General features: G+C 43.7%; 1 protein-coding gene across 7 annotated transcripts; it reads right to left on the bottom strand.

Annotated features, from left to right (window-relative positions):
• Positions 1-136: 136 nt before the first annotated feature.
• On the bottom strand, positions 137-10,610 carry RNF146 (ring finger protein 146). 7 transcript variants are annotated; one of them, XM_005487738.4, is made up of 5 exons: positions 10,450-10,577; positions 9,836-9,946; positions 9,043-9,163; positions 4,783-4,935; positions 137-1,273 (listed from the first exon to the last, which is right to left on the bottom strand). In XM_005487738.4, the coding sequence occupies exon 5, from the start codon at positions 1,270-1,272 to the stop codon at positions 214-216; it is 1,059 nt and encodes a 352-aa protein (XP_005487795.1). In that variant the 5' UTR covers position 1,273; positions 4,783-4,935; positions 9,043-9,163; positions 9,836-9,946; positions 10,450-10,577; the 3' UTR covers positions 137-213. The 7 variants fall into 7 exon arrangements, with proteins under 7 accessions (XP_005487795.1, XP_074393945.1, XP_074393947.1 ...); XM_074537844.1 differs by lacking the exon at positions 9,836-9,946 and having other exon boundaries at positions 10,450-10,596; XM_074537846.1 differs by lacking the exon at positions 9,043-9,163.
• Positions 10,611-11,065: the final 455 nt, after the last annotated feature.

Below are 11,065 nucleotides of genomic sequence, written 5' to 3' on the forward strand. Positions count from 1 at the left end.
CAAACCATTAACAGGACAACCCAGTTTCCTAGAGTTAAGAGTCTTCCATCTGAGACATGTTAAGAGACTTAAGTTAAAACAGGCCAAATCTGTTTTCTCCCCTTCACCCCACCCTCCCACCAAACACGCTGCTAGGTTTGAGTGCAATGCCAATGGGGACAGAAAATTTACAGAAAATTACAACTGAGTATTTTTTTTTGCATGGCTCTAGATTTAAACTTCAGTGACTGTGCACTGTCCATCTGGCCTTCTAGATCTTACACTCGTGTTTGCCACCCCACCCCCTGCCCCTGGTCTATCTGCTTCTGCCTGGCTTGCAGCAGCACTCAAGTGTCTCTGCTGACCAGAGGACAGGTGTTGCTCAAGGTGGGCAGACACATCCTCGCTGTCACTGCTGGCATCCGATTCGGTCTCCTCCACAGAGGTGTCGGGGGCTGGCACCCTACCAGAAGATGATGATTCGTGGTCTTCTTCTCCCTCTCCCCTGTGACTCCTTTCAGCCATACTGTCTCCATTTATTTGCAACTGGGCAAAAGAGTTCTCTAGAGAATTGCTTGCATCAGGTGACGGCGTCGAAGGGCTCACAAGCTGGCCATCCAGTGCAGGTAGGGGCCTCACAGAAATGGCTGCTAGAGGCTGCACAGCTGCAGCCCCTGGAGTCAGTGTGCTGTCCGCACCGTCAGCAGAGCTCTCTCGTGCCAGGTTGACAGTGTTGGTGTCACAGTCCAGCCTCAGCCCAGCCACTCCCTTCTTTGGTATATCTATTATGTCCCGTTTTATTTTTCTGCGACGTCCATGCTCATTTCTCCTATACTGAACCATATTCTCAAGGTCGGCCACGTATAAAAAACCAGCAATTAGCATTTCAGTGCTCTTTTTACCCTTGGAAAAGGCATCTTCCAGCTCTCTGCTGGTACGTTCATCGTACTGCCACCAGCCATTTCTACCTTCATAGTACCAAGCATATTCTCCATTGCCTCTGCTTGCTGCTTTGAGTTCTTCAGGTGACAATAAGGTTGGTTTGTCAAGGAAATCCTCAGGAATCTCCTGCCGGCAGAGTGCACATCGTTTCCCAAGCCAAGAAGCGCCCTTAACACACAGATAGCAGAAAACATGCTTACAGGGCAGACTTACTGGATGGACACACGTTTGCAGACAGATAGCACATTCAGGGACTTGCAGGGAAGGTGCTGCATTGGTACATGACTCATTTGTCTTCCTGTTTGTGGGAAGCATGTTGATCGAATGATCTATTTCGCCACAGCCAGCCATCCTGCAGAGGATCAAAGAAATTTAAATCAGTTCATTCTGTCAACTTAAACTAGCACCTTGCATTACATTTCACCTCAACAATCCACACAATGAGATGTTTACTTCAAATTAAACAAGTTACTGTTTCCTGAGATGATGGACTACACTGAGATTTCTTTTGCTTATCACCAACCTTTTATCTGTTTAATTTGCAGCACATTAACATACCAAGTCAGAAAACAAACTTTGGAATTCCCTCTGTTCACTCCCTGAAGTAGAGTTGAATGGACCTTCAGCCAACCAGTTACTCTGGTACCTCCTTAAAGAAATTTTGGTTCTTTCCTCAAGAGGTGACATAGCTGCAAATTGAACTTAAACAATCTCTCTTCAGACTATAGGTGATCATCTGTTTGATTAAGGGACTCCCTGAACAGTATCTCAGACTAGGTTTACACAACAGAAAATAAGCCTGACAGCTGAAGAGTTCTCCCAGTCTGTTTCTCAGTTCCCTTCCACCATGGTACACTACCCTCAAACTGAGCTCAGAGCAACCACAGGGATGCAAAAAGAACCAGATCTGAAAACTGAGGTGGCCTTTTCAGAAGATACCCTGGGCTCCTTTTCCTTAAACATCAAGTGAACTCCCTGAGATATGAGTACCTCTTGAAAGGAATCACTGCAGACCAGCAGAAGCAGCAGTGTATTGTAGAATACACACAGCTCTGACCTGACTGGCTTGTGAAGTAATTGCCTTTACTTTTTCTGGCCATATCTTATTTCTGTTATTAAAGATGATTTTGTAACTGTAAGAGAAATCGGGAATGCAAAACTGCATCACTTTGGCACTGTGTAGGATTTAAGCAGTTGAAAAGTTCTAGCCTAAATATGCAAATGCCTTCTCCACTACATTTTTGCCATGGCAATCTTTCACGGTCTGTTTCATGGTCATTTTTCTTTTATTTATTAACAATCAAAACCAAATACCAGATACCAAATGAGGGGGGAGAATAGGCTTTGGGGAATGGGGCCTAAAAAGGTGCCTTTTTTAATTTAAAATCCCCAAGAAACTTCAAGACTGATATTCAACAAAACAGCCTTTCAGTGGAAGTAGTCTTTGTTGTATGGGCAGCTAGCTAGGAATAGTTCATGCAAAATTACCACAAGCATGTGGGCCAAAAGGGACCTTTAGAGTCACCTAGTCCAGTCTGCTGCTCCACATGGCACCAACACCAATGCTAGATGAGACCAGCTGTGGCTTTGTCTAGCTGGGTTTTTTGAAATCTGCAAGGATGGAAATACCACAGGCTCCCTGGACAGCCTGTTCTAATGTTATACACATTTCTAACAAAATGTGTAACCTCAAGAGAAAATGCCTAGTATTACTGTAAAAGCTTCCACTGATATATGCTGGGATTAAACAAAAACCTATGCCTCAGTATCTATATTTATCTTTACAACAATATATCATGTGCTATTTACTTAAAACATTTTTCTGTATGCTTTTTCCTTCTATCACTAAAATTTCCTCTTCAAAGACCAATGCCTCTTTAATCCCTTTTTTATCAAATAATTATTTTAAAAGCTCTACAGCTCAAATACTTTTTTCCTGAAGCAGCACAAAATTGTATCCATCTACGTTTCAGTTTCATATCTGAATTTCTTTTTCTGAGATTAATGACCAATCTGCATAACAGTTCTTAAATCAGCATGCCAGATACACACACAGCATTACCTACCAGCTGGCAACTGTGATTTTACTGCACACACACATCTGTGAGATCCATTCTAACAATGTTGTGAACAAGTTGCTTTTTGGAAGCTGCACCCTTCTGAGGATGTATTTTACAACAGATTTTCATAGCAAATGTTGGGGTTTATACCAAGAAACTTATTAGAAAAAGGGAGAACGAAGTCTGTTGAGATTTCAGAATACCACAAACACAACCCAACCATCATTTCACAAAAGAAGAGCTGAAAGAGAAATCCATTTATTGATTGATTTTTGCTAACCATGGCTGAGAGAAAGGATCTTAATTTACAAGTGCCCCCACAATGAGAGTAGAATGCAAAAAAGCACAGCAGCAGAGCTTTTGACTTCCATGCTACAGTTTTACAAAAGGATGCTTCTCCCTGAATATGCTTTATAAAATTATCCTTTTCAGAGTGAGAGAAAAGATTAAAACAACCTGTAGGTAAGTAACTTCTACACAAGTCACTTACATAATTAAGATTTTGGAGGTGATTAAAATGCAATAAAGGGATCAAAAAGGCAATGCACTTTGACAAACCAAATTGTGATACCATGAGCTAAACTAAAGAGTTTACCCTGAGGTAAACTAAAAGAAGGATTAAAAGTTGTCACCTGTTTACTGAAAGCAAAAAATGCTAACATTTGAACTGTGCTCAATAGGTCACCCATTAATTTGAGGGATCTTTGGGGTCCCTTACTAGATCAAGATAATAATGCAGGATATGAAAATGAGTAAATGCTTTTTCTCGAAATTCCTATTTGATTTTTAATGATTCTAAGGAAAATGTTATGTATAAAATGAATAGAGCTGGAGGAGCAAACCCTTATCTCTAAAAGTGCTATGCAGGAACATAAAACTCTGCACAACTGCAGTTGCATGTGCTCAGAATGCAGGACAATTATGCACTTGAAGATTTATATCAACTACACGGATTCTGTCTCACTTTTTGTTTTTAAAGCATGATGCTATTTTTTTTTCAATTTACCTTCTTAATACCAAATCTAGGTCATGGGGTTTGTTTACAAGCTGGTAAGGGACATACATGTAGGTTTTTACTGAAGAGGTATCCTTCAGAACCGAGGACGAACATCTCGGACTGCTATTCTGCTATGTTATGGCTGTGGAAGCACTTCCACTGCAACTTCACGGTACTAAGAACTAAACAAAACTGACCACAAAGTATTTTACCTGAAACTAAAAGTAGTATTTTGTAACAAGGTTCAATCAAAACAGGTTTTATATCAGAACTGTTATCAAATAAGAAAGCTCTATTTTTGGGGGGATTGGGTTCCCTTTAAAACCCTCCTGGCATCGTAGAAAATCACATTCTTGATTACTGACTACTTGACTAAGAATTAACTAAACACAAGGAATAATTCTAAAAATAGTTTTATTTTAAGTATTTAGATCCTCAATTCAGGTATAAATAAGGGACCAAAAAGAACCTGAACTCTGCATTTTAACAAGTACAGCCTAAAACCGACGGAAACAGTATGGAATTAGGCCAAAATCTTACAAGATCCCACCTCTTGTGGTTTTTACTGGCAATATTAAATAATACAGGTAATTTCTAAGCTTTGGGTCCTTCATCAATACATGAAGTATGGAAGAGGTGATGTGTAACAATTACATGAAAAGACCCCAGGCCTTCTTGGACTCTAATGGAAGAAAATGTAAATTCCCACAAAACCACTTCAAATCCAGGTCAAATTGTAACTCCAACTAAGCAGTCCATCAAGGAGCTGACATGTTTAAGTTCCTTAACAAAACAACAGCTTACTTTTTCTTAGTAATTTCTACTGAAGCATGAAGACTGAAATGTCCTCTCTTCAGACGTTTCCAGCTAGGATGGCAGGTGCTCCTTCCCAAGGCTGGCTCATTCCTGACTTGTCCTGCTCAGTGGTACACTACAGCGTTTCAGCTTCCCTGCAAACTAACAGAAAGCAAACAATAGCACCATTACAATGTTGTCCAGAGATACAAGCAAGCAAAGTACAATGCCACGGTTCTGTTACAAAAAGGAAATTACAATGCTTTTATTTACCTGCTGTATGTTATTTTCAATAAAACTATCACTGGACTTCTGTTTAAGTTTTTGTAACCAACAACTTTGATCTACAGTTTTTATTTTCCTGTCTGTCTCAAAAAAATCATCTTTTTTTTAAGCATTATAAAAGGAAATTATTTTTTACTACAGTAAGTTAATTGCTCATTTCCAAATAGTGACCTCACAAAAGGAGTAAAAGACCAAAGTTTGGAGCATGTTACATTTATGCAAATTTAACCTCTAATAAATGATCCCTTATATTTAGGAAATTTAGAAAGTCACAATGGCTTCCTAAAGCTTTTTATAAAACTCTCTGTTTGATACCATCCAAAAGGACCATCTAGCTCTGTGTGTTATCCTGACACAGACTAGTATCAGATGCTTAAGGAAAAGCAGTGTGCACAAACAGCTGATTTCTCCCAATTCTCCCCCATATTTCAATCAGAAATTTGCCTCTTCGTATTTCAAGGCTCAGAGCTTTGAATCCTCATCCTCTTTTACAGAGATCATTGCATCATTAATGAACGAACCTCAGAACATTCAGCACTTTCTTCTTTATAAGCCTACAAGCTTATAAACAAACTCTCTATGACCTGTATTTGAGGTAAATACAGGTAAATTTATCCAAGGTAAATAAACAGCAAAAATTAATTAGGACCTTCCTCAATTTCTTTAAAATGTCCTGATGGGCTCCAAGGTTCAACAATGCAAAGAGTTTCTAAAAAAGAGGACAAGGATGCAACTCAGCCTCCACACCTCAGAGGTAATACACCCCTCTTCAGGCTAGCAGATGATGTCAGTCATGTATTTGGTGAATGCCACCAACCACTTCACACAAACCTAATAATCACTAAGTGCCTAACAAATACCTTAGAAGTTCCTACAGCAGGAATCTGCAAACTGCAGAAGGGGAAGAGAGACCATTACTGCAATCAGAAGGGGAAGAGAGACCATCACTCTTGCATTCTCACAACCTAATCATCAAAGTCTTGACCTAAGAGAACCACCTGTAGCAAATCTTCTGTAAAAAGACAGATGAGCTACAGAATCACCTCTTCCTTTTGGTCTGTAGCTTTCTGGGTGATTGTCAAACATCTTGAACTACAGTTTCCAGTTGCTGCAGAACATTATATATAGGAATGATTTGAAGTAGACCTGAGAATGTCACCTCTTTGATTTCAATGTGTTCAAGGAAAGAATCATTTCAGCATAAATACAGTGCAGAGCAGACATGTAAGAGTCAAGTAAAGTCAGGAAGTGATAAGTCCCTGAAAGATGGAGCACTACAGTGTTCTGTGCTATAGCCCTTTATCAAATGATCAAATATTTATCATTAATATCAGAATGTTCAGATGACTTCAGTGCATGAAGCATTACTCAAATATGTTATTTTCTTTATAGCTGAGCTCCATGTAACATTTTGTATAGCTATTTTTAGAATGAGCTCCAAAGGAAAAATGCAAAAATTAACAAGCCTATCCACACCTTTTCTCCCCTCATAGTTCTAGCAGATTTCCTTTCTTCACACATCAATCTGAAACCAAGAGCAGCAATTGTGTTAGAATTGTGGCTCTACTAATCCACTTAGACAAGATACTATATTTTCTATGATCAAAGAGACAGCTGCAACAAGCTTGATGTTCTGGGTGTGGTATTCAGTCCTTCATCTTGGAGCTGGCTTTCTGTTACTTCAATAGGTATCACCTGAAGCCTTTTATCTGCTCCCTCTCATAATGAATGCACTACAAGAGGTAGCACATCATAAAACCAAATGCTATGTGGAGATGGCAGAAAAAGGTTGGGTCAGTTCCCAGAGATTTCTTAGTAAATAAAAATGCATACACACATTCAAGATATGTAACTATACCTAGAAGAATCCAAGAAAGGCATAATTACAGGATTGTGATAAGGCAACCTTCCAACTGCAGCAAAGGTCTTGAAAAGAACTAGTTTACACACTGACATCAAATAACCTCTATATTTCATGTCATTGCTACTTATTTAATAAGCCAGTACTGAAAATTCTACTAAGTGGACAGACAAACCCTTGTGGTTACACACACGCCCCTTTTTGGATGATGACTCCTCCTTTAAAGTCACCTGGGCAAGAGCTGTTTTCTATACTAAGCAATTAATTTTCTCTTTTTCCTGTACTATGAGAAGTTATGCTATCTGCAGCAATCCCTTCCTAAACCCCTGCATCCTACCACATACCGATTTTGAAACTTTAAAGATTCAACAGACAGAAGGACAGTGTCACTGGTCAGGACCATCCCCATCCAAACTGAGGCTCAGCCAGCATGGAACTGTTCTCTTTGTCCCCTTGAAAGTCTCTCAGGAGGCTTACTGGGAAGAGTCATGTCCACTTCTTCCACGCTTTAAGAATTTGAAGTGGTGGACTTCCTACCAGACCTATCTCCCAAAATTACTTCAGGCTCTCCTTAAGAACAATATTAAGCTTTTACTAGGTCAAGATAGAATGAAACCATTTCTAGTCAGTTCAGCCAACTGTGCTCGTTAAATTATGAGACGCAGTAAATTATCAGCAACAGCACAATTTTTCCACCCTTATTCCTTTAGGAAAAAAAAAAATAAATCAACAATTACAAACCCTCACCCCAACTAACAACTAACCAACCCAATGAAACCAAAATCAGAAGCATACATATTTAGGAAGCCAGCTCCTACATATTGAGGAAGAGTTACCCATAGTCTTAAGCTTTCTCTCTAAGTAAAATCTTAGCTTTCTAAAAACACACAAGTGCAACACTGGTGAATTCAACAAACATCAGCCTATTATCGCGTCCTACTTCAAATAATAGAAATCTAGGAATACTGCAACTCCATACACATTATTTTAAAACAGCTCTCACAAATTTATCAATTCCTCCCTTGAAAACTCAGCAGAGTAACCGCATTCTTTCACAAGAATAAATGCTCTTCTGTAATTAAACACTTGGATTTTTTTTCCACCAAGCTCCCCAATTTTTGACTCATTTGGTGGGTAGGAGGGGAAAATGATCCCCGGAATTCTGCCCTTCCCCACAAGTAACCATGAGCCAGACAGTGTGGGAAGAAAGAAGGCAGCTGTTTTATCTAATAAGAAAAAATCACTCTCCTGTCTGATGGCCTGCTACTGTCAATACACTACCAGCTCAAGGTATTGAGTCTCATCAGATATGTTTAAAACTGTCCCTGGTACTAGATAGCACAACAGATAAGTAACTTCACTGTTTCCCCTGCTTGCCTACTTTTTTCTACCTGTTTCTTAAACTCAGAATATTCTCAGAAATTGCTGGTTGTGATGAGGCTTCAGGTTACCTGTCATTCTTTATCACGGGCTACTGCATATTAGTAAACCCCAACATTTATATCTACACTTGGAATTGAATCATAGAAGAATAGTCAAGTGCAGAACAGTCAGCCATTTCAGTATTAAAATGCTACATATACTGAAAATGAAGTTGTTCCCTATGCTACAACTGGAGCACTGACCTTGAATTTTGAGCATATATCCTGTTTCAATCTATTTAACTAAGAAAAATGTTAATTTCTCACTCAAAAGCAAAAGTGTGCAAAAATGAAGCAGAAACCGGTTCATGTTAAGTTATCAATGCTTCAGAAACTCAAATAAATGAAGGGTCATCTCTTCATGTATATATAAAGACTTGATTAACATGCACAGAAGAGAGGAAAAAAAATCAATTTCAATATGAAGACTTTTCCAGGGGCTCACTACTCAATAAGCTATAAAAATACTGCAGTTCCAGCTCTTTAAATAAATGACAATTCAATTACATCTAAATTGATGCAATATATTTTGAAGGAAACAAGAACAAACTTTTTTTTTCACTTACCACAGACTTTGTATTATAGCAATTTAAACAACTGGCACTTCATCAGACTTAGAAAAAAACTACACTATTAAACACACAAGACTATAAAGCAAGTTCTTGCAAAAACGTTCAATATTTAAGATTTATTTAAAATTACCAAATGAAGATTCAGATTTCAGCATGTCTTCAATACTATTTCACGCTGTAATTTTTGGTACCACATGTCTAGAGATGTTTCAGAATCTATTTTTGAGTAGCTCACCATCCAGATGCAGCAGCTAACAAAGCAAGAAGGATCGGATTTTTAGTATTACAAACCTGACAGAGGCAAAACGTTTTAAAGCTCTGCTCCCTACACCTCCTTGTAATTGCTAATACATAACTGCATAATACACCCCACTAACAAAACCTACAGCGTTTCTCAGGCATATCACTGAAAAGCTGTACTAAGATTAAAATCCCCCACAGTTTCAGTTTAACTATTTTACCATTCCGATCGTCTTATTCGTATAAAACCCTCATATTCAGTTAATGTTTTTCAGTGGCGGCAACACGTACCGCGCCGAAAGCGGGACCCGCTTTCAACATTTCACGTCCCCTTCCAACATTCCGAAAGGATGCAAAGCAAACACTTGAGGAGAGGCGGTCAAGCACAAAGAAACAAAAGCACTTCCATCAGGAACCCAGAGCTACTTCTGTCCGGTGCTCCGCGCCGCGCTCCCGTGCCCGCCCGAGCCGCTGCGCTGACGCCGCCGGCGGCAGTGACCGAGGCCGGCCGGGCACAGCGGGGACACCGAGGGGCCAAGGCACACACACCGGAGCGCTGCACATCGCCCCGGGAACTGGAGCGCTGCGTCGGCTCGGCCAGGGCATTCCGCCACGCGTGACGCCGCCACGGCTCATGCTCCTGACCTATTTTACTGCCCAGCACAACGAAACCCCCGACTCACAGAACCGATACGGTTGGAAGACACCTCCGGCTATGGAGTCCAGCCTAAGCCCGGGCCCGGTCAGGCACTCTGCGCGCACCTCGCTCCGCACCGCCGTCGGGGCGCCGCCTCCTACAGAGACACGGCTCCGCGGAAGGGGGCCTGGCCGGCAGGAGGGACCGGGAGGCTCTGCCGGCGGTCCCGGCTCTCCCTGCCAGCCTCTCGGAGCGGGGCCTTGGGAAGGGCTCCCGACGGGGCTCCGCGGCCCCGACACCCGGCACGTGACCCCGCGGGCGGGGCGGCGCCGGGCAACACCCCCCACCCGCCCCGCCGCCAAAACAATACCGGGCAGGGCTCTGCCCGCCGGGCGGCCGCCCCTCGCTCCGCTCGGCTCAGCCCAGCTCAGCCAGCCTTTTGTTCAGGGCACTCACCCGCGCGGGAAGGCCGCGGCGCCCGCTCCAGCTCGGCCGGCGGCGGAGGGGCGAGGGGAGGCAGCACCGCCTCGGCCCCGGGCGGCCGTGCAGGGGGCGCTGTCGGAGCGGCCTTTGGTGCCCGAGACCTCCGCTGCTGCCGCCGCTACCGCCTCCCCCCGACCGCTCCAGCTCGGGCGCGCCCGCGGCGGCGCGGGGACTCACCCGCCGGGCCGGCCCGCGGCGCTCGGCTTGGCTCCGCTCGGGCCCGCTGCGCTCCGCCCGCCGCCACCTGCCGCTCCCTCCGGCCCCGCCGCCGGGACCGCGGGACGCGCCGACGTCACGCGCGGGCCAGGGCGGCTGAACGCGCCACTGTGACGACGCCGCGGCGGGGGCGGGGCCAGGGGCGGGGCCGGGCGCGTGAGGCCGCGCCCCGGCCCGCGGCGGTGCCATGGCGGCGTCATGGCGGCCCCGGCCGCACCCGCTCTGAGTGGAAGTGGAAGGGCCCGGCCTGTGCCCTGTGGGGGAAGGTGCCAGGCGGTCGGGAGGGCCCCGCCTCCATACATGGGGTCCCTTTCCCGTCCCCCCGCCCAAGTCGTGCCGCCTTCTGGCAGGCTGACCGTGGCTGGACGCCAGGCGCCCTCTAAAGCTGCCCTGGCACTGCCCTCCGCAGCTGGGCAGGGGAGGGGCTGTACAACGAGAGGCTCGTGGGTCGAGATCAGGACTGGATGAGATCACTCACGAATTGCTGTCATGGGCAAAGCAATCTTGACGTGGGAAAATGAATTTAATACCAGTCAAATCAGAGCAGGATCATGAGACACAAAGCCAAATCTAAAAC

Source organism: Zonotrichia albicollis, chromosome 3 (assembly GCF_047830755.1).
Source record: "Zonotrichia albicollis isolate bZonAlb1 chromosome 3, bZonAlb1.hap1, whole genome shotgun sequence".
Taxonomy (NCBI): domain Eukaryota; kingdom Metazoa; phylum Chordata; class Aves; order Passeriformes; family Passerellidae; genus Zonotrichia; species Zonotrichia albicollis.

What these genes read in the sequence shown, in the direction of transcription:
- RNF146 (XM_074537843.1), bottom strand. Translation starts at nt 1,272, where the DNA reads ATGGCTGGCTGTGGCGAAATAGATCATTCGATCAACATGCTTCCCACA.